This window comes from Sciurus vulgaris (assembly GCF_902686455.1).
Source record: "Sciurus vulgaris genome assembly, chromosome: 1".
In the NCBI taxonomy this organism is placed as follows: Eukaryota; Metazoa; Chordata; class Mammalia; order Rodentia; family Sciuridae; genus Sciurus; species Sciurus vulgaris.
Window position 1 is genome coordinate 123089115 of NC_136461.1, and position 24231 is coordinate 123113345.

The 24231-nt window shown below is 33.4% G+C and overlaps 2 protein-coding genes across 4 annotated transcripts in view; both read left to right on the forward strand.

Annotated features, from left to right (window-relative positions):
• ATF6 (activating transcription factor 6) overlaps window positions 1-24231 on the forward strand; it is a 285089-nt gene that overhangs the window by 137893 nt on the left and 122965 nt on the right. The window lies entirely within an intron of this gene.
• Window positions 15265-17982, forward strand: LOC306659426 (proteasome activator complex subunit 3-like). Its single transcript, XM_079136932.1, has one exon. It carries the CDS (start codon window positions 15933-15935, stop codon window positions 16662-16664), a length of 732 nt encoding a protein of 243 aa, XP_078993058.1. The 5' UTR covers window positions 15265-15932; the 3' UTR covers window positions 16665-17982.

A 24231-nucleotide genomic window follows, 5' to 3' on the forward strand; every position in this document is an offset into this window, starting at 1 on the left:
CTCACTGGTAGAGGGCTTGCGTAGCATGTATAAGGCACTAGCTTGAATCCTCAGAACCACATAAAAATAAATAAATAAATAAAATAAAAGGTATATTTTTTAAAAAGCAATAACAATAAAAAAATGGGTTCTCTTTTATTCAGTTGGCTCTGAATGTCTCTTTGCCATATATCACTACTCAGTTGATATTTCTTTTTCAAATGAAATAAATGCCTACTTTTGGAAAACTTTATTTTTTCATTTTATCTTATTTATTTATTTATTTATTGGTTCCCAAGTTTTATTCAAGAACTCTCATACATTTACATAGGGTAATGTTGTTTGATTCATTCTGTTATTTTTTTCCTTCCGCCTACCCCTCCCACCCCTCTTTTCTTTCTATACAAGTTCCTCCTTCCTCCATTTTTGCCTCCCTCCCATCCGCCATTATGTATCATCATCTGCTTATCAGCAAGATCATTCACCCTTTGGTGTTTTTAGATTGGCTTATCTCACTTAACATGAGATTCTCCAATTTCATCCATTTGCCTGCAAATGCCATAATTTTATTATTATTTATGGCTGAGTAATATTCCATTGCACATATATATATATACACATACACACATACCACAGTTTCTTTATCCATTCATCAATTGAAGGGCAATCTGGCTATTGTGAATTGAGCAGCTATGAACATTGATGTGGCTGCATCACTGTAGTATGCTGATTTTAAGTCCTTTGGGTATAGGCCTAGGAGGAGAATAGCTGGGTCAAAAAATGGTGGTTACATTACAAGTTTTCTAAGGAATCTCCACACTTCTTTCCAGAGTGGCTGCACTAATTTGCAGCCCCACCAGCTATGTATGAGTGTACCTTTTTCCACACATCCTCTCCAACACCTATTGTTGCTTGTATTCTTAATAATCGCCATTCTAATTGGGGTGAGATGGAATCTTAGTGTAGTTTTGATTTGCATTTCTCTTATTACTAGAGATGTTGAACATTTTTTCATGTATCAGTTGATTGCTTGTAGATCTTCTTCTGTGAAGTGTCTGTTCATTTCCTTAGCCCATTTGTTGATTGGGTTATTTGTATTCTTCATGTAGAGTTTTTTGAGTTCTTTCTATATTCTGGAAATTAGTGCTCTATCTGAAGTATGCGTGGCAAAGATATTCTCCCACTCTGTAGGCTCCCTCTTCACATTGCTGATAGTTTCCTTTGCTGAGAGAAAGCTTTTCAATTTGACTCCATCTCAGTTATTGATTCTTGCTTTTATTTCTTGTACTATGGGAGTCCTGTTAAGGAAGTCTGATCCTAAGCTGACATGTTGAAGATTTGGACCTAACTTCTTCTTCTATAAGATGCAGGGTCTCTTGCCTAATTCCAAGGTCCTTGATTCATTTTGAGTTGAGTTTTGTGCAGGGTGAGAGATAGGGGTTTAGTTTCATTCTGCTGCATATGGATTTCCAGTTTTCCCAGCACCATTTGTTGAAGAGGCTATCTTTTCTCCGTTGCATGTTATTGGCACCTTTGTCTAGTATGAGAAAATTGTATTTATTTGGGTTTGTGTCTGTGTCCTCTATTCTGTACCATTGATCTCCCTGTCTATTTTGGTACCAATACCATGCTGTTTTTGTTACTATTGCTTTGTAGTATAGTTGAAGTTCTGGTATTGTGATACCCCCTGCTTTACTCTTCCTGCTGAGGATTGCTTTAGCTATTCTGGGTTTCTTATTCTTCCAGATGTATTTCATGATTGCTTGCTCTATTTCTGTAAGGTACGTCATTGGGATTTTAGTTGGAATTGCATTGAATCTGTATAGCACTTTTGGTAGTATGGCCATTTTGACAATATTAATTCTGCCTATCCAAGAACATGGGAGATCTTTCCATCTTCTAAGGTTTTCTTTAATTTCTTTCTTTAGTGTTCTGTAGTTCTCATTGTAGAGGTCTTTCACTTTTTTTGTTAGATTGATTCCCAAGTATTTTATTCTTTTTAAGGCTATTGTGAATAGGGTAGTTTTCCTAACTTCTCTTTCTGAGCATTCATCACTTACGTATAAAAATGCATTAGATTTATGAGCATTGATCTTATATCCTGCTACTTTACTGAATTCACTTATGAGTTCTAAAAGTTTTCTGGTGGAATTTCCCGGTTCCTCCAAATATATAATCATGTCATCAGCAAATAGGGATAGTTTGAGTTCTTCTTTTAATTTCTTTTTTTTTTTTTATTGTAAACAAATGGGATACATGTTGTTTCTCTGTTTGTACATGGCGTAAAGGCATACCATTTGTGTAATCATAAATTTACATAGAGTAATGTTGTTTGATTCATTCTGTTATTTTTTCCCTTCCCCCCCACCCCTCCTCTTTTAATTTCTTTGGTCTGTCTAATTGCTCTGGCTAGAGTTTCAAGGACAATGTTGAATAGAAGTGGTGAAAGAGGGCATCCCTGCCTTGTTTCAGTTTTTAGGGGGAATGCTTTCAGTTTTTTCATCATTTAGAATGATATTGGCCATGGACTTAGCATAGATAGCTTTTACAATGTTAAGGAATGTTCCTACTATTCCTATTTTTTCTAGTGTTTTGAGCATGAAGGGATGCTGTATTTTATCAAATGCTTTTTCTGCATGTATTGAAATAATCATGTGATTCTTGACTTTAAGTATGTTGATATGGTGAATTACATTTATTGATTTCCATATGTTGATCCAACCTTGCATACCTAGGATAAAACCCACTTGATCGTGGTACACTATCTTTTTAATATATTTTATATGCGATTTGTTAAAATTTTGATGAGAGTTTTTGCATCAATGTTCATTAAGGATATTGGATATTGGTCTGAAATTTTCTTTCCTTGATGTGTCTCTGTCTGGTTTAGTTATCAGGGTGATATTGGCTTCATAGAATGAGTTTGGGAGAGTTCCCTCCTCTTCTATTTTATGGAATACTTTGAGAAGTATTGGAATGAGCTCTTCTTTAAAGGTTTTGTAGAACTCGGCTGAGAACCCATCTGGTCCCAGGCTTTTCTTTGTTGGTAGGCTTTGGATGACTTCTTCTGTTTCATTACTTGAAATTGATCTATTTAAGTTGTGTATGTCTTCCTGGTTCAGTTTAGGTAATTCATATGTCTCTAGAAACCTGTTGATGTCTTCGAGATTTACTTCAACAAAAGTTGGAGTATAGATTTTCAAAATTGCTTCTAATTATGTTTTGTATTTCAATCGTGTCTGTTGTGATATTTCCTTGTTCATTCCGAATTTTAGTAATTTGAGTTTTCTCTTTCCTTCTCTTAGTTAGTGTAGCTAAGGGTTTATCAATTTTGTTAATTTTTTCAAAGAACCAACTTTTTATTTTGTCAATTTTTTGTATTGTTTCTTTTGTTTCAATTTCATTGATTTCAGCTCTGATTTTAACTATTTCCTGTCTTCTACTACTTTTGGTGTTGATCTGTTCTTCTAAATAAAATTCTTCCATGATAAACAAAAGCTAAAATATTTAGAAAAGGAAAGCCGGCACTACAGAACATTCTCAGCAAAATATTCCATGAGGAAGAGATGAAAAACAATGATGTAAATCAGCAAAGGGAGGAACTACCCTAAAGGGATAGCCAAATAAAGGATTAACCAAGTTGTGTAAAAAACAAAAATGAGCCAAATGACAGGGAATACAAATCATATCTCAATAATAACCCTGAATGTTAATGGCCTGAACTTATCAATCAGAAGACATATACTGGCAGATTGGATTAAAAAGAATAATTCAACAATATGCTACCTGCAAGAGACTCATCTCATAGAAAGAGGTACCCACAGACTAAAGGTGAAAGGATGAGAAAAAACATACCATGCACATGGACCCAGCAAAAAAGCTGGAGTATCCATCCTCATATCAGGTAATGTGGACTTCAAGCTAAAGTTAGTCAGAAGGGATAAAGAAGGACATTACATATTGCTTAAGGGAAGCATAAATCATCAAGACATAACAATCATAAATATGCCCCAAACAGTGGCTCATCCATGCACGTCAAACAAATCCTTCTCAATTCCTGGAATCAAGTAGACCACAACACAATAATACTAGGTGACTTTAATATACCTCTCTTACCACTGGACAGATCTTCCAAACAAAAATTGAACAAAGAAACCATAGATCTCAATAACACAATCAATAATTTAGACTTAACAGACATATATAGAATATACCATCCAACAAAGAGTGAATACACTTTCTTAGCAGCACATGGATCCTTCTCTAAAATAAACCATGTATTATGCAAAGCTACTGTTAGCAAATACAAGAAGATAGAGGTACTTCCTTGTATTCTATCAGATCATAATGGATTGAAACTAGAAATAAATGACAGAATAAAAAACAGAAAGTACTCCAACACCTGTAGATTAAATAATACACTATTGAATGATGAATGTGTAACATCAGGGGGGAAATAAAAAATTCTTAGAGGTAAATGAGGACAAAGATACATCATATCAAAATCTCTGGGATACTATGAAAGCAGTACTTAGAGGAAAATTTATTTCATGGAGCGCATTCAATAAAAGAAAAAAAAAATCAACAAATAAACGACCTAACACTACAGCTCAAAGCCCTGGAAAACATTTATTCATTTATTTTTAAATTTTCCACAAATGAAGAGTAAACACTTGAAAGTGTCTTTTCATCATTTTCAAATATATTCATAACAAAAGAGGAGAACCTGAGCTATAGCTATATATATGCTTGCCTCAGAAATGTTTGTTTCTCCCTCTCATTCCAAGTAGTTCATGTATTCGAGGTATAGTACCATATTTGAGCATTTCAGTCCTTCTTGGTCACTTACAAAATATTTATTAGTATGTCATATATAGGTGTGAATTATAAGGAGAACCTTAAATAATAGGGACTTTCAATAGGATGTATAGGAATTGAAGAAGCACAGGAGACTGGCTCAGCAGCCCGCTATGCTTATGCTTCATAAGGTGTGGTAGTCCTCACGGAGAATTGAAATAATAACTTATCATCACTCCTTATTTAACAGCAACCCCAGTGATTCCACTTTAGTCTTTTTCACACATTGCTGACTCAAACACAGAAAGGTGGTCACTATCTCATATGAAGTAGTGCTGTGGCAATCTTGGCTTGTGCTCCATGCTCCATTTATTTGTGACCAGGAAATAGGGTTCCTTTCATTAAAGGTATTCTTTTGCTTTGTAAGCTAGCAACTTTAGGCGGAAGGAAGAGCCCGGGGCCACTCTTTTGGGAAAATGCTTGTGGTGGGTCCTTGAACTTCATAAACTTTATTATACCACATATTAGTATTATTTTTAACCCATATTATTAACCCATATTAGTATTATTTTTAAATTCTTTCTTCTATTGGTTACTAATTGATCTAAAAGGCTCATCTTCTTATTTATATTATAAGCCTCTTAAAGACGGGAAATGTCATATGCTTCTTATTAGCACTCTTACTGTCAACATAATATCTGCCACTCAGTGCTGCCACTCAGAATTGTTTTAAGCATATTTTGCTGAGAGAAATCACAGTGATTAAAGTTCACTGATTTTCATGATCACTTAAAAAGTATTTTTACATTTTTTAAAAAGGAAATTTGAATTTATTTTATGGATTCAAGTAGCAAAAGCACTGCAAAAAAATAGCAGAAAGCTTAGTGATGACCTCTTTTGTTCAGTTATGGTTCCACTAGCCAGGGATGAATCAGCTTTTCTTCTTGTCTTAATCTAAGCTTTAGAGCTAAAGAAATCACTTGGGTGAAATGTTTGACAGCCTTCTATATCCATAGGTACTTTCTTATTTTTAAATATTCTATGGGAGTAATTTGAAATGGATTGTGGTTAAACCTCACTCTTTTTTTTTTTTTTTTTTTTTTTTGGTGGCGGTGGTGGTGGTGGGAAAAATTGGTGTTTAGTGTTTGTATAAATTCAAGCCACATGAGTTAGTAACCTAGAACAAACTCTAGGAAATCCTCTGATGATTGCAAAAAGGTTGGCTAGTAAGTAATGTTATTTGTTCAAAATGTTTGCCAAAGGTTTATTCCCATGGATGGACAGAAAAAAAAAATCATAGAATAACAGTATTTCCTAAATTAATACTTAGATTAATACCTAACACATGCATAAAGTCATGTTTTCTTAATGCATACTATTTCTAAGAAATTTGTTTACTTTTTATAAGTGATATCTACACATGAAATAATTGTTATATATTTATGTGCACACATACATGCATGAGAGTATGTGTTTAAAATCTTCATAGGCAGGAACAATTTCCTTAGTAACCAAAGGAAATTAGTCAATTTTTAAACTTACTTCAAAAAGATTTAGGTTCTTCATTTGTTTCTGAGATTTTACATCTTGAGCATACACATGGATCTTAGAGTTTGGCCATTTTCTTATCTCCACTTTCATGACCCTTCAGCCAAATTCTACCTGGAGAAAAATGTGAATAAATGAGTTTGGCAAGACCAGTTTTAAAAGTGTTATCTGAGAAAAGGCAATTTTTTTTTAAATCCTTGTTTTGGAAGACTTTTTTCTAATTTTTAACTTGCTTTAAAATAAACTCTCATTCAACTCATAAAAAAAATAGAATAGAGTCATGTTAAGTATTCACTTAACCTAGGTTTACTTAATGATTATATCAGCATTATTCTTTCTATATATCCTTTTTCTAATATAAAGATTGACACCTTTAATATATACAAATTAATAGTTCACAAAGTTCTGTCCCATGCATAAACTCATTAGTTTCTTACATAATCATTTAAGTATTCCTAGTCCTATTTTATAGATGAAAATTGAGGCAAAGAGGTTAAATAGTTTATCTAAGGACATAAAAATTGTAAGCATTAGAATGAGGGCAATAGTCGAGGTATTCTAATTTAATACAATGATTTGTTTTCTTCCCTACAGGTGCTTTTTGCTTTACACCTGGTACTTATTATATATATTACAGATTATATAAATAGAAAATTATACTAGCCTTCCAAAACCAAATTTTGTTGCCAAATCTTCTATACAGGTTTGGTGGAATTTTTACTTAACTTCAAATTTTCTGTTTGTTAAAATTACCTGGTAGTAGATTAAGTACTTCATTGAGTTACATTTTTATAATACTAAAGAATAACTTAATGCTCTAAAAGATTTTAATACAACTTCTAATTTTAAAAAAAGGAATAGAATAAATAGACGTTGAAAGGTGCTTTTTTAAAAAATAGGAACTGAAATTATCAATGTGTTAAAAAAGAAATGTCTTTGCTATTTCTTAAAAAGGAAGTAGTTTAACCAAAATAGACCGTCATTACACACTGTATACATGTACTAAAATATCACAGTACCTCATAAACATGTTCAATTATGTATCAATTAAAATAAATAAATATTTTTAAATCTTTTTGTGTCAATGACTATTCTATGCAAATGTCTAGTTATATAGACTGTTGAACAAATTTTAATTTTTGTTTCCTTGTTTCTCATTAAGAAGAGTGGGTTTGTGTGTGTGTGTGTGTGTGTGTTTAAGTGAATTCTATTATTGATTCTGTATGAGGCATGCTAGATCTTTGAGATCAGAAAGTTTTGATCTCAAACTCCTTATTAAATGTGATTCATTATTGTGTGGTTTTAGGGGATTTAGTCATTTGTTCTTTGACTCTGTGATAGATTGATTGCTAACATAAAAAACATTTCTATGGGCTCTTCAATTGCAACCATAAAACTGTTTTATGTTTGAAAAATGATTGTTCAATAGTCTATATAACTAGACATTTGCATAGAGTAGCCATTGACACAAAGAATGATTTAAAAATATTTATTTTAATTGACATATAATTGAATATGTTTATGAGGTATTGTGATATTTTAGTACATGTATACAGTGTGTAATGATTATATCAGGATAATTGTCATATCCATCATTTCAAACATTTGTTGTTTCTTTGTGCTGGGAACATTCAAAATCCTCTCTTTCAAAATGAAAAGTTAATTGTTGTCATACATAGTTATCCTATTGTGCTGTAGAACATTAGGAATTATTCCTCCTATCCATCTGCACCCCTGTACCATTAACAATTCTCTCTCCATCCCCACTCCCTTTCCCAGCCTCATACCAACAAAGCAAAGGCAGACTCATGAATGATGGGCAGATTCATCTAAGTCAAGATAATTTTCCAAGTGTTCATTATTTGTGTGCTCTATTTAGTAGTCTTACTATTTTATTATGTATTTTCCCTTTTTAGATTGTATGCTTTCTCTGGGGAGGGATAAAGCCTATTCATTTCTGTTTGTCATTTGCAAGATATATTGCAGACTGTGCAGAAAAGATCCTAAATACATACTGACCACTATTTGTGCCCTTTAACATTATTTTTTTTTTATGTCCTTTTTAGGACATAAAGAAGTTATTGGAGTTGGGGTTTACAGGAGCAAAGGAAGACATTTTTCTCAAAGAACATTTAAAATTACTTTTGTAATTTGGATAATACTGAAAAAGTGTCAAATATATAGTCTGCTTAATGTGCATGGACTTTAAGCTACAGATTAGAATCATTCCTGAAAGACTTCTAAAGTTACACTCAGTAAATCAAGAACTTTAATAATAAAGTTTGAGAACTTCCTTCTTATTAAATTTTCAGATTTTTTTGTGATGAAGGAAGAAAATATTTCTCCAGAGCAGAACTGCATTCTAGGAAAAAATATTTTTTCATATCATGAATGGAAAAAACTGTGTTTTAAACAACTCAAGAGCAGACCTTTGGAATCTGCATTTTAGCCTCAAATTTGCCACCCATTGACATTTTCTATGTGACTTTGGACAAATCATTCAGACCCCCTTCAGTTTCCTTATCTGTAAAATGATAGTTTTACATTTTCCTTCTAGAGCTATAGTTTTATTTTCTTTGAATGTGTTTGTGTTTGTATGTACACATGAATACTGTCATGTTAGTAAGCTGTAGTATTGCTTTAAACTCTTTGAGGTCACTAAAGTGATTCAATTTAGTGGAGTTAATACATTTTAAGAGTTTTGAAAAATAGCCATTGCAAAAACAACAAAATGTCAAGTTACAAGATCAGCCCATAAATTAATGATTTGATTTTTTAATAGCTGGCATTTTTATAATTTAAATTTAGTAATCATTTATACAATGTACAATATGTCATTCTTTAATCCTTATAATATTCCTATGAGGCAGGTAGAGTTATCCTCATTTTATAGATGGAGAAAATGAGGCAAAGCATTAACCTCCAAGCACCTCTACATGTTCAAAATCTTTGAAAGTTCTTTTTATATTCCAGATACAAGTCCTTCATCAAATATGTGCTTTGGAAATATTTTCTCCTGCTCTGTTGATTATCTTTTAATCTCCTTATCATTGTTTTTTAAATAAAAGAAAATTTTAATTTTGATGAAGTCCAATTTGTCAACTTTTTCCTCATGGATTGAGTTTTCATTCTCTTAAGAAATATTTGCCTAACTCCAGGTCACAGAGATTTTTCTTATACGATTTTTCTTTTAAAACTTCTAGAGTTTTATATTTTATATTCAAGTCTATGGTTCATTTTGAGTTATTTATTGTGTATGGTTTCTAGGTATGGATCAAAGTTTACTTTTTGCTTATGAATATTCAGTGCTGTGTTTTCATTCAGTAGCTTTTTTTTCATCCAATATCTTTTAAAGGAAAAGTTAAAGCAAAGTCACATTAAAAAGATATATGGTTGTTAGTTTTCCTTGGTTATCCTTGTAAGTTTGTACATTTTGCTGAAACTTTGTAAAACAGTACCCTGTGATTGAACTTCTTCAATCTCAAATTTCCAGTCTTTATACTTAACCAATGAAATGTTATTTATATACTCTTTGGAAGCATAACATATACTATAGATAATTATAGCAAAAAATGTAATGGGTAGTGAAAGATATTGCCAAACCAAAATTCTGAAGACGAGAGATCAGTGCTAGGGAACACAGAAAAGTAGTGAAAGGGACTAAATATAAGGTTCTTATTATAAGAATTGCCTGCTACTTTTTGTTTAATCTATTAGTGGTTTGTTTTCCTTAATTTAGAAAAAAGCTTCATTATCAGATCTTAGAATTATACATAGGTACATATTCTATGCATTGGCTTAAAAAGTAAAAAAAAAAAAAAAGCAAGTAGTATATTCTATAGCATTATGCAGTCTTATTTAGAACTAAAAAAAAGTTTTTCTATTCAGCTGTGAGTCATTAATTTTTAGTTTAGTGGGGGAAAAAAATAAATTTGGTTGGGGGGGCAGCTGATGCAGCATTTTATGTAGGCAATAGGATAACATGGGCTTTAGAGTCAAATAAATCTAGATTTTTAAACTGCATTGTTCTACTACTTACAAACTTAAAAACTTTAGGGAAATACTGTTCAAAGCATCAGTGTTTTTACCTTTAATACTGTAAACATAAATAGTGACCACTTCCTGGCTTGTTGAGAAGTTTGAATGAAATAATAAATCAAGTACTGATACAATTCTTAAGACATAGTAGGTATTTCAATATGTGTTTATTTCCCTACCATCAGTGAATTGACCTTTGAAGTGTAGGTCTACTGTATGAAGAACTCATAAACGAGTACGATAGAGGGAAGAGTTTGTTTTCATTAGATTTAGAGGAATCATCCATGATCTGTCCTCCTCCAACCCCCTAGAATGATTCATTTTTATAGTAGTATTTCCTTGTCATCCAACAACAAACAGAAAATTACCATGTTTTGAAAAAGCATTAAAATGGCAATTTTTACAACAGTAGCATTCATTACATTATTATCCTCTATCTAACTGGACTTATGAAGATTTTATTTACCTAACTGAATTTATGAAGTTTCAATTTAAATAGCTGAGACCTACCCTTTTTATGTTTTTACAGGAAAGTAATCAGAAAGTTGAAAGGAACAACTCTTTCCAAACAGAAAGATAGCTAGAATCTTTTTCAGTAGTCCATAACTTCTATTAGTCTTTAAAAGAATGATTTTTGAGTTCGTTAAGTCTTTCTTGTATTGATTCTAATTCAGTGTTCATTTCACATGGTGTCTGTGGAAAGTACAGAAGTACAATATCATGGAAAACTGAGTAATAGCAGATGAACGTTTTAAGTAGATCACATTCATTTGATCACATCACATTCATTAAGTGACATCAGATGATAATTGGAAGAAACTGTGTAGTCTTTAATCTGACCTTTCACATTGACATTAGATAGGAGCCACATAACTGATGTGTCATGAGTTCATTCAGAAGATGTAATAAACACTATGTTTATTTGTAGCACAATGCCAACCTTTATAGTTTTCTTTGAAGTATTAATAATATACACACATAATCATATATAGGTTTTAAAAAGTTTCATCAGCATAGGCTCATAATTGTTAATAGATACAATCACACAAGGTTTTGAGTTTTGTTTATTTGTGGATAAAGCCTGTTAGCTGACATCTTTATATGAGTTCACAGGTTATTAAGAAGATTAAAAATTAATAAGATAATTTTAATTCAGATTATAAAATAATTCAAGTCCATTCTGATGAAACAACTTAGTCCTGAGACTTTGAGTCTGCTTTCTAGTTACAAAATTTATTTTACTAAATATACAAAATATTTTATACAAAATAATACAAAAATGTTTTACTAAATATTTAAGTATATATAATTGCCTGTTGTACTGAAATGTTCAGCCAAATTTTTGTGGATTTATGGTTGCTGCTTATTTAAAAGCTATTGTTCTCTTAGGATTCTTTTGCCAATATTTGGTCTTATGGGAATCAAAAAAATTCAAAATAAATTATTTGTAATTTTTTATTTAGTTGAGTTTTATGCGGTTGACCTGGTTTTAAAATATAAAATTTGGGAGGCATATTTTCCATCTACCAAAATGTGAATCTTAATTTTATTTTGAAATAAACACTTCTGTTTTAAGAAGATAAATAGTATTAGTAAATACCAAACTCTCTCTCCCAATTTTTTAAACTCCTGGTACCTTTTTTATTTAATAGAAAACATAAATAGGAGATATCTTCAGATCATAGAAGTTTTCTTTTTTTGAAACTTTTAAGAATTAATTTTATTATTCAAACAACTATTCTAAGTTATGACTGTCTTTTTAAATAATTGTCCCCCCTACACACACATAGGGAAAGCTCTTCCAACTGTGACTGTTCTCAAATAATTATTTAATCAATTCTATTGTTGTTATTCCAACAAGATATTTACTGAGTAGTCATTATGTTCCTGGCTGCTCTCTCTGCAAAGAATCCAGCAATGGACAAAAACAAGCCTTTATTTTTCAAGTGCTTACATTCTAGAGACAGACACTAAACTAAACATATACAAATAAATATATAATAAAATATCAGTTTGTGATAAGTGTTAAGAAAGAAAATCAGAGTAAGAGGCCAGAGTAATTTTAAGTGAAAATTGAGAAATTACAGATTTTTTTCATTTGAAACATATGAGTTCTTTGACTTGTCTTTTAAAATTTACTTTTTGCTATTTCTTGGTGAAAATTTGTTAAAGAAATTAAGAATTCACTGTACATTCACTAATTTTAAACTCTAGCTCCACCTAATGAATTTAGCATTTACAAAGGGAGGAATAGAGGAACAACATCTTTGGTTAATCACTACTTTACTTTTAGCAGTAAAATCTGCAGCTCATGAAATTTATAATTCTGGAGTGGTTTCAGCTTGCACCAGCCCTTGGGGAGCCTGTTGATACAGCACTGAGTTACAGGTTTATTATTCAGCTGTAGAAGTTTAATGCTTAGGCATTTTCTTACATCTTCCTCTCTCAGTCAGTTGAAATCTTGTATTTTTGCCAAATAAAACAAATCTCATACTAATAAGAACCTATAAATAAACAGGAGCATGAGTCAGAACCAGCATCACCCTATTTCTTTTGGGTACCTCTCTGATACTCCCCAATATGTTCATTTTGCACAAACATGTAGTACTGCATAACTACTGTTCTACAGATGAACTTTGATTATTTAAGTGACGTCTATTTTTTAGAACTAAGTCATACTGTAACTGAACAGTAACTGGTAGAATTCTGGCCTGTTACCAGAATCAAAAGCAGAATGTGAAAATCTGCATGCTGTTGATGGGAGAAAAAAAGAAATATATTTCCTACTTTTTCTGTTGAAAACCCTGAAGAGTTCAGTCTGGAATACTGCTCTTAGATCTCCAAAATGGATTTTTATATGATGTAGCATAATTCAGCAATTTTTCAAGGGGGGGAACCCTCGGTAAGTCACTTGAAAAGTCACGTCTTTTCTGCTGTTCAGGTCCTGTCTGCTAAAATCTTATCCTGTCTTGCTTTATTATTTATTCATTCAGTAAAATTTCTTTGAACACTTACTGTTACCAGACACGGTGCTACCAAAGAATATATAAAAACAAATAAGCTCAAATCTTTGTTCTCAAGGAATTTAGAAAAGTGGCTTGTAAATCCAGAATTAACAACATTTGGAGAGTATCTATAAAAAAGATAAAGAATGCCCTGAGATTACACATAAAACGATTAGTTTATGAAGCACTTACTGTCCTTGCTATTTTATATAAGTTATTTCATCTGATTCTTTGAACAGCTTTATGAGGTAGATATTATTTAACTTGTGCCAGAAGCACTAATTTATCAAGGAAGGAGGAGGTGGTATCAGGGAAGGTTTTTGAAAAAACATTTCTTGAATTGATCATGGAACAATGAGTATGGTAGAGAGTAGAAGGATGGTGAGGCAGTGTGACATTTCACACAGAGAGCTACATATATAAATGTGTAGGACTCTTGAGAGAACTATTTTGAAAAGAAGAGTAGGTTCTGGGAAATAAATCATGGCAGGATCTAGATCATGAAGGAACTCGTTGGCCATGATTAAGGAATTTGGTCCTTACCCAGTAGAAGACAGAAAAATGATTAGACTTGCATTTCAGAAAGAAACTGTGTAATTGTTTGCACAAGAAGGGTTTTACTTTAAAGGAACTAATTTCCTTTAAGGAAAGAAATTTTCCTTAAGTACTGACTTATGTTTATTAAAGACAGTAAGTCCCTGTTTTTTTTTTCTTTTTCTGTATTTGCAGCAATCTAGGAGAAAGAAGGAGGGGGAAGTGATTTATTTGTCAACTCTAGAAACTGGCTCCATTGGGGTTTTTAATAATGACAGTGTAAAATTAAGCATTTTACAATATTTACCAGAGGGTATTCATAACTGATAAATTAATTCACTGAGCTAGATAACTTAAAATGCATTGCAACCCAGAGATGAAAAATTCTGTAAATACAAGAAGATAAACATTACTACTTACCAAAGTCTTAAGATTACCTGAATTTAGTCCTATTGATTATATTTCTCCTAAGTCTTATACACAAATAAGTGAAAAATGTACTTGAAGTATTAATACCAATCTATATTTCAAACTTACATTTATGCCCAATTGTTGACACAACAACAGTTGCTTAGGATAGTTTTGTAAATGGAATTCACATATAGGACACAGAATTATTTCTTTACACAGCATAGTTTCAGAGTTGGAGGATATAAAAAAGGATAAATCAATTCATAAATTTGGAAATATTCCTAAGAAGAGTGGTATGTTAATTCCTGGCACCACTATACGATGAACCCTGCTGGTGTGGCGAAAGAAGAAACTGACCTTAACAAGACCGCACTCTACACAGCTGTCCTTGGCATTCTTCCACCTGTTAGGACCCAGGATTAATTCCATGAGTTGAATCAAGGCATGAAACTGTATTATATAATTTTTAGAAAACAACTGCTGATTGCTGATGGTTGATGGGGGAAGAAAAAGTTAAGAGCTGTAATTTTCCTACCAACCATTATTCATGTTAACAAGGACTGAAAACATTATGAATGAATAAAACTCTTACATCAGACCAGAAAAAAAAAAAAACAGCTAAATCCCCTAAAGAATTATATATTCTATTATCAGACATCTGAAGAAAATAATTCCATATGTGATTGCATTAATCAGTGTCATAATATAAGTAGAAAGAAACTTGCCCACTTCTCTAAAAAAGCAACTAGAAACACTTTTTTGAAAATAGAACCATTTGTTAAAATATATGTATGTATATATATGTATGTACATGTTATATATATAGATATCAAATTCAGGAAATATGACCTTGATACTTAAATCTAGCATCTGGATTCAAATTTAACTATCCCAGAAAAGATGAAGTTTTTGTTGTTTGGTGTTGGGATTGAACCCAGGGCCTCACCCACATGCTACATTCCCAGCCCTAAAAAGATGAGTTTTAAGAAGAGTCATAAAACAGTTTTTGTAATTTAAACTAAAATTTGTGGGAAGTAAGCCATAGAAGATCTCAGAAGTTTGCTAATGATTAAAATATATCACTTCTGATTCTTTAACGGGAAAGTTGAACTGTCAGTACAGGTGGGACATAACCGCCCTCTGACGTTGAGTTTTGTTCTGGAGACTCCATTTGGTGAAGTAGTTTCTAGGATTGTGTATTCTGGATGCAGGAACCGTGCATTTTATTGAGCTCCCATGTAAAGAAGTATATTGACTTGTCATTGCTAGGTCTTTACAATACTTAAATGATGTTCTTTGGAACTTTTGTTTGTATTCAGGCTTCCTGCCAGCTAGGCCGAGGTGGGGAGGGACAGCAGATCCTGCCAGGTGTCCCCTAACAATGTGGTCCCTGATGCTTTAGCAGCTGGACCACTGAACTGTGGGCTTGCAGTGTCTTGGCACGACCTGGGATTCTCCTTGGTCTACCCGAGGCATTATCCACAGGATGTGATTGGGCGCGGGTACTGGACCCTGGACGTCATTTCCGGTTTGGTCTGTTGGGAGTTGGTGACCACAGCCGAGGCCAAGTCCAGCCTGCCAAGGTTGTGTCTGCCCCAATACTGGACACCTCTGGAAGCCATGGCTTCCCCGCTGAAGCTAGAGCAAGACGTGCAGGGGAAAGTAGATTCGTTCCGGGCCCGTATCGCACAGGAGGCTGAGGATCTGGTGTCCACCTTCTTCCCTCAGAAGTTGTCAGAGCTAGATAGCCGGGTCCAGGAGCTCCGGCTGCAAGATCTATCCAGAATCCGTTCCGTGCCAGCCCCAGAGCCACCCGCCACCCCAGACACCGCCGGGGATGGGCCCAACCGGGATCCTCTGCCTCTGCAGACCCAGTCCTCAGTCAAGGTGCCTGCCAGTGAGGGACGTCTTCTGAGGAGCAACCAGCATCTGGTGGAGCTGATTGAACGGGTAAAACCTGAGATTGAGCTGCTGAGAGAGAAATGCAACACTGTGCGAATGTGGGTGCAGCTGCTCATCCCAAAGGTGGAAGACGGCAATAACTTTGGAGTGTCTATCCAGGAAGACACCGTGGACCAACTGTGGACTGTGGAGAGCACAGCAGCCTCCTACCTACGCCGCTTCTCCACCTACTATAACACCCGGGCCAAACTGGTATCCAAGATAGTGAAGTACCCGCAAGTGGAAGATTATCGCCGCACAGTAGCAGAGGTTGACGAAAATGAGTACTTGAGCGTACGCCAGATCCTGCTGCATGTGCGGAACCAGTATGCCACCTTGCATGATGTAATCCTCAAAAATATTGAGAAAATCAAGACCCCTAGGAGCACCAACACCGACAACCTATATTGAAAACCTTTCTCCACCACACTACTTCAGGAGTTGACCGAGCAGCTAGCTAGAAGGCTGGTTATTAATGACTCTGCAGATGATCGAAATGACTGGAAACCTGTTAACCATTTAGTTAGAATTTCATACAACTTATCCTCACACTGAATCCTCTTTTGGTATAATTTTTTATTTTCCTTTTGGGGGGCATGGGGACAAACCATCTGGTAGAATGTGGTAAGGTTGTCCAAGGAGAAAGGACTGCCATTTTAAAAGCAGCTTTGTGAAAGATTATTGGCCAAGGTTTATTTATTATGGCATTAATGACATTGAATGGCTTCAGGGGTTACTTATAAAGTTTAAAGGAGAGTTAAATAAAACTTCTCCTGAGTTTCTACTAAATGTTACTTTGTTAAAAACTGAGAAATAGTCGTTTACATCATAAAATTTTTTTTTTTCAAAGAAGAGAGTTTAAAGAGATGTGTTTAGGTCATTGTATGCCTCCAATTTAGCAGATTGAAATAAACATGATTATAACATTTTATGATGGTCTAGTGTACTTATCTGAACTTTCATTTTTAGAAGTAGAGGGTTCCCTTTCTCCTCAGTTGGACTCATAACCTTGGTATTTTCCCACACTGATGCATAAGTGTGGGATGCATACAATTTTAGTTCTCCTAAAGAAATGAACTCCTACCTCCCTTAGAATGAAGAGAAATCTATGAAGATGACTCTCTACACAGCCTTCTTCTGCATATACATTTATCTCAGAAATCCATGATAAACCCTTCAAATCTTAAATCACATTTACTTTTTTAAGTCCTCATTAGAATTTTCATCTCACATGGTATTGGTCATTCTTTCAATACAAATTTGGTTCTGTTTGCTGCCTTGTTGAGGGGAAACCTTTGTTTATAGTTCTGAACAGTCACCTGTACTGTTGGTATTTTTAAAGTTCAGCATTTACAAATTTCATTTACAGGTAAGGTAAAGTATTGCACTGTGAGCCATCTTATGCACCATGGAGAATTTCTGGGCTTATGATGTGATGTGATGTGATAAATGAGTCCTTTTCCCAAAATGGTTTTGGTTTCATCTTTTTTGATAATAATATTAGTCAATTGAAGTATATTTATTCAAAACACCATTGTCTTGGTATAATTTGAGGATGTTGACCACTCAGCAGTACCCATGAAAATTATATAGCACCAATTTTATAAAAGGGGAAGTAGGAGTTAATTTTTGATGCCTTTTAATATATAGGGATGAGATGGTTCCTGTGCATAATTGACAACTTCATCTCTTTTCCAAATGCAACTAACTAGACTGTGCTCTGAATTCTATTTTTAAGACTGTATATATATATATATATATATATATATGTGTGTGTGTATATATACATGTATATATGTATGTGTATATGTATATATATGGTATATCCTTAATCTTTTAATATATTTTGTAATAATAATTGTAAGCAACAAATTACTTCTCAAATGAACTTTTCTGTAGGAAAATTATGGAGATTAAACTTATTTTTTTTGTGTGAGAAATGAGAATGTATTTTCCAATGAAATTTTTTTTCTACATAAGACCTATGAAACAAGGTGACTGTATGAGAATCAGAGTCCAGTATCTATTATTAAGTCTTCTGTAATTCCGCCTTTTATTTTCCTTTTTGGAATATCTTCGTAAGGATAGAACAAGATAATTTCTTGCTGCAAATGAAATTACCCTGATATCTTGCTATAACATGATTATTTTATCTGCTTTTTAAAACTGATTCTAAGAATTCTCCTTCCCCACTATCAATTTCCCCATTTAATAAGAGTAAGCCTTTTGAATAAGACTTTTCCTTTCAGAGTTTCTTCAGTAATATGTTTGGTTGCCAAGGGTGAAAAACAAGGTGAATCTTGATTGTGCAGACTTGACTCTAAAAGCTGCTGTAAAAATGATTTCCTACTTAGCCATAAGAATTTTTTGACATGTAAAGCTGAGGTCTATTCTTTCGCATTTAAAAAAAATAAATATTTCTGAGTTTGAACTCCATTATTGGTGGGTGGTTTTTTGGTTCTTCTAAAGTAGTGACACTCATTAAGTTTTTCTGAGGTGATGTCATGATCTGTCCAGGAAGTACCTGATTCCTGGCATTTCATTTGCTTTTTTACTTTCTTTTCTGTTTCACCTGAAGGAATAAAAAAGAATACATTTCTCCATCAATAAGGTGAATTAATTTGAGAAACAAAATTGTTTTAATCACCATTTAAAAATTTTTATCTATAGTTATACCCAGAAAATGTACTTTGTACTTTGGGCCTGTCCATACTTTAATTATAAAAATCACTCAATTGTTTATAAACGTTTTTTGTTATCAGAGACAACATTTTTTGTAGTCTTTATGAGGTTTATTATTTCTATAGATCTTTTACCAAATGGTCTGAATCACTAACAGATAAGTAGGTGATTAATTTAAAATGTTTTTTTTTTTTTTTTTAATTTGAAAAGGACTGTCTCACTGCTTAGAAATTTGAAAAATCAAAAGGGAGAACTCACCCATAGATCACTAATTTAACAAAATATTAAAATGTATGTGTGTGTTTCACTTATTTTAAAGGATGTATATGTGTTTTCACATCATAGTAACTTAACATGCATACTTTTGTAGGGGATAAGCATTTATATTTTAATTTGTTTTAGTAGTATAATTTTATTTGACTGATATCTTCAGACTCAGATAATAAACCCCCATCCATTCTGTCTTCCAAAGATTTTTAAGGTTCTGTTCCCTAATTGTGTGAATATTTGTCTGCAGCAGGATTTTGTTTTGTCTTTTTTAAAATTAAGAGAAAAATGGAAATCAAGTAGTAGGAAGGACATGACTATGAGAATATCCAGTTAGATTAGAAATTTACTGTTTTTGTTGTGTGTGTGTGTGTGTGTTGTGTGTTCACACACAAATTGAACCCAGGGTGTCTCGTATGCAGGCAAATACTTTACCCCTGCATTATACCCCTATTCCTATTCTGCTTTTAAATTGGGGCTCCATAATTGTTTTAGCAATATATCTGTGATCATTTTATTATATAGTACTGATCTTTTGCTCCTCCCGAAAAAAGTTAATTATCTGTATAAAATATCTTCAACAAAGCAATCACATTTTCTTATACAGATTCCATGAATTGTTCTGCTTATGTGATTTGGTATGAATAGGAGAGAATCTGACTTCTGTCAACATTTAAACATTTATGAAAAACGCTATTGTTCATTGACATCAAGGCATTTTAAAAAAAATACTATCTTTTTGAAAAAAAAAAACAAAACAAACAAAGGATCCAGTCAGTTAAAGAAACAGGTGCTGGACTACCCCTGTTCTCTGCATTCAAAAATTATGCTGTTAAGATATAGAAATATTTGCCTACTCTGAACTGAAAGTATCTGTGATAAGCAGAGTTTTATAGAAGTTTCATTGTCTTTTCATCAACAGGTGTTTTTTTTTTCTTTGCTTTTTTACTTCAATGAATCTTCAAGGTCAAAAGTAGAATTTTATCACTGAGGCTTAGTGATCCCAGTGGTTCGCGTTTAAAATGTTTCACTAGTAAGCTGAATTCAGCGAATTCTCTCACATATGGAATGTCAAGTGTTATTTTTACCTTTTAATGAAAAACTTGTAGGAGATGAAGAACAGGGATTAAATATACCATCAGGAAGATTAGAATTCCTTTCACAATTTGACAATTTATTTAGCTGTATTGTTTAATTCCATTTTTTCTTACGAAGTTTTACAAGAATACATTGAAAATAATATTTGCTTCCAATAATATTGCTTTTGAAATGTAAAGCATTTTGAAGTTCTTAGTTCCCACTTTGGATTGAAATGTAGAGATGTATTTTCACCCCTTTGTTTTACAGATAAAGAAATTTAGACTCAAAGTTGTAATCTCACAACTCATTTGTCCCAAAGCAAGGTATAGAAGTCAAATCATCTTCCCTTGCAGACTAGTGCTCTTCTCACTACACTCTACTACCTTCTTATTATTGGTAAATAAAATTATATTAAAAGAGAACTCTAGAAATATGCAAGCCAAGTTTCAACAGATTAACATCCCCTCAAAGTGGTGTATTTTATTCGGTGAAATTTAAGAGAAGTTGAAATGTTTCCACTCCAGAATGGAGCCGAGGAGATATTCTATACCATCAGCAAAGCCCTTTGTGTTGGAGGATGGTGCTGTTAGAGCATTTGGAGATGGACCAGAAGAGTACAAGAGTACATGTATCTGTTTATTTCACTTTTAATGTCTGGGTTTAAAATATTCTACTGACCAACTCCCTCATTTCCCAGTATTCACCAATAAGAAACGGCTAAGTGGAGTTGTGATGACTGCTTTTCCTAAATAACCTACATAATAAAGAGGGAAAGCAGAGGAGCTGTAGTTTTCTTTTAGGAAAGAGTTTTGAAAGAACCATTTCCCAAAAGGAGTTATCCTCTAGAGCTGCACTGCTTATTACAGTAGCCACTAGTCTTGAAATGAGACTAGTCTTGATTGAGATGTGCTATAAGTATAAAATGCACAATAGATTTTGAAGATTTAGTATGAAGGAAAAAAATTAGACATTTTAATACTTTTTATGTTGATTGGGTATTGAATGATAATATTTTGGATATATTGGGTTAAACAAAATAAATTATTAAAATTGATCTCACCCGTTTCTTTTTACTTTTTATTATGTGCACTAGAAAATTTTAAATTACATATGTGGCTTGCATATATGGTTTGTAGAATATTTCTTTTAAACAACACTGTTCTAGTGCTAATATTTTTTAAAGTAACTGATGAATCTAAATCTCCCCTAGTGGTATATTATGAAGACATAATTTAATAAGTATTATTTGAGGGGAGGGCTATCTGGGATTGAACTCAGGGGCACTCAACCGCTGAGGCACATCCCCAACCCTATTTTGTATTTTATTTAGAGACAGTGTCTCACTGAGTTGCTTAGTGCCTTGTTTTTTCTGAGGCTGGCTTTGAACTCCCAATCCTCTTGCTTCAGCCTGCCGAGCCACTGAGATTACAGGCGTGTGCCACTGCACCCAACAAGTATTTTTTTTTTTTTCACTTCAGTATTTTTTTTTTTTTAATTTGTCACCTGGTTCATAATGTATAATTCAGTTAAAGCCATTCAAAGATACCAGAAAGACCCGATTTAATACTTCACAAGCCAAGTCTTCTCAGAGTCCAACTTAGATTTAGAATTCAGAATGCCTGAAGGAGTAGAGGAATGCTAACATGCCTCTTAAGCATGCTTTCTAAGTACATATGTTAATTCCATCTTTTAGGAACAAAGTGTAGTGTTAGTTAGTATTCAGTCTTGTTAATTCAGGACTGCTACGTATGTATTTTTCTTTTCTTTTTGTCTTAGTCAGCTTTTTGACTGCTGTGACTAAATGACCCAACCAGCACAACTGTAGAGGTAGAAAGTTTTTTTGAGGGCTCATGGTTTCAGAGGTCTTAGTCCATAGAAGGCCAGCTCCATTCCATGGGGCTCCAGGTGAGACTGAACATCATGGCAGGAGAGTGTGGCAGAGGGAAACAGTGTGTGAGAGAGAAGAGAGACAGACAGAGACAGAGTCAGAGACTAACACTACTCTCCAGATACAAAATCAGGGATTAATTCACTGATTGGGTTAAGACTCTTACAACCCAGTCATTTCTCCTCTGAACCTTCCTGCATTGTCTCACATGTGAGCTTTCGGGTGACACCTCTCATCCAAACCATAACACTTTACTTTTTTTATTGGGGATTGAACCAAAGGACACTTTACTACTGAGCTACATCCCCAGCCCTCAGTACCTCTGCTGCCTAAGAGTAACTATAGTTAGTCAGGCTCTTCCTCTCAGAACAGCATTGAACACCCAGTGAAATCCCTGTGATTCTATTGCAGTCCTGTAATACCATTATATAGTGCTTTGTATTATTTTTGTATCATTTTAATGTGTATCCTTACTAGAGAAGTTTCTTGAGAAGAGGGGTTTTTAATTCACCCTTTTGTCTTTTCTTGTGTTTTGCATATAGTAAGTTTATAAAGTATTTTGAATTAAATTCAAATTAAACCAAACTTGGATCAAACTTAAAACAATTGTTTCTCCCTTCTCCTATAAGATATATGTTATAGGAGACACTTTGTTACAACTCACCTTATCCATATGAGGATAAGATATGTAACAATGTTGAGAGACATCTAAAAGTCTAATTTAGAAGTAGACAAAGGCCAAATAAGCTTTTTATACTATTTTCTGGCTTCTAATTAAACATTTTTCATATCACAATAACCTAAATATTTTAAAGTACTCCAGGCAATTCTCCTTCAATATTCCCAGAAGTTTCACTAAGTCTTCACCCTGCAACAGCTGCAAGTTATTCCAAACATCTGTACTGACTCCTCATGCTGTACAAGCCCAGTTGAAAACAACTCTCTAAATTAAAAAAAGAAAACACTCTCTCACCCCATTAACAGCTTCAATAATCCTCTATTGCTTTTCTAACCAAGAGTTAGGGAGAAATAAGTTTGCTATATCAGAGTGAAGAATTATGAAACTTGTTTTTGAAAGCTGATTCCTTATGACCATGAACATACTGCTTTATTTGCCCATCTAGATTTCTGTATTTAAAAAATTAAGTAGTTTCTTAAAAGTTAGTTTATTAAATGTTTAAAAAGTTTTTTTTTTTTTTTTTTTTTTTTTTTTTAGGTTTAGTAAGTCTTATTTGGTAATATAAAGATAGCATTCTGGGTAAAATTATTTCATAGATTTTAAACAGTATAATGAACTCAGCACTTCACTGTTATTTTTCTACTTCTTCCATATTGGTAAACATTTTTTGGTGCTGTTTCTCTGTATTTTATGCTGTGGGATGAGCACAGAATTATTGAACCCATTACTTATATATGCCACAGCTTACCTCCAGTACATCTATTAGGCACCTGAAGAAACCTGTGACTGTGTGGTTGCTTTCTGCAAGTGGTACTATGCAATTAACAGGTACTATGAAAATATGCCTCTTAGAAAGCCATTTTTATGAGCTTGTTGAGTTGGGGGTTAATATTTCAGTAAGAACCCTGTGAGTCATTCTTTTTAAAACTTTGAGTCATTGTATGGTATTATAAGAAGTTGAAAGACCAATTAATGTCATGGAAAGAATAAAGAGTTATTTATGAATGCAATTTCTGTTCATATTTTTAGAAAGATTAAGAGTGCTGGGTGTGGTAGTGCACACTTGTAATTCTAGCAACTCAGGAGGCTAAGGCAGGAGGATTGAAAGTTTGATACCAGCCTCAGCAATTTAGCGAGGCCCTAAGCAATTTAGTGAGATCCTGTCTCAAAATAAAAAATAAAAAAACGAAAGGGGCTAAATGTCCCTGGGTTCAATCCCTGGTACAAATTAAGCCAGAATAGCTTAATTAAAGCAGACCCTCATTTGAGGGTCTGGGGATGTAGCTCAGTAGTAGAGCACTTGCCTAGTATATGTGAGGCGCTGGGTTTAATCTTCAGCACCACCTAAAAACAAATAAAGGTATTGTGTCCATCTACAACTA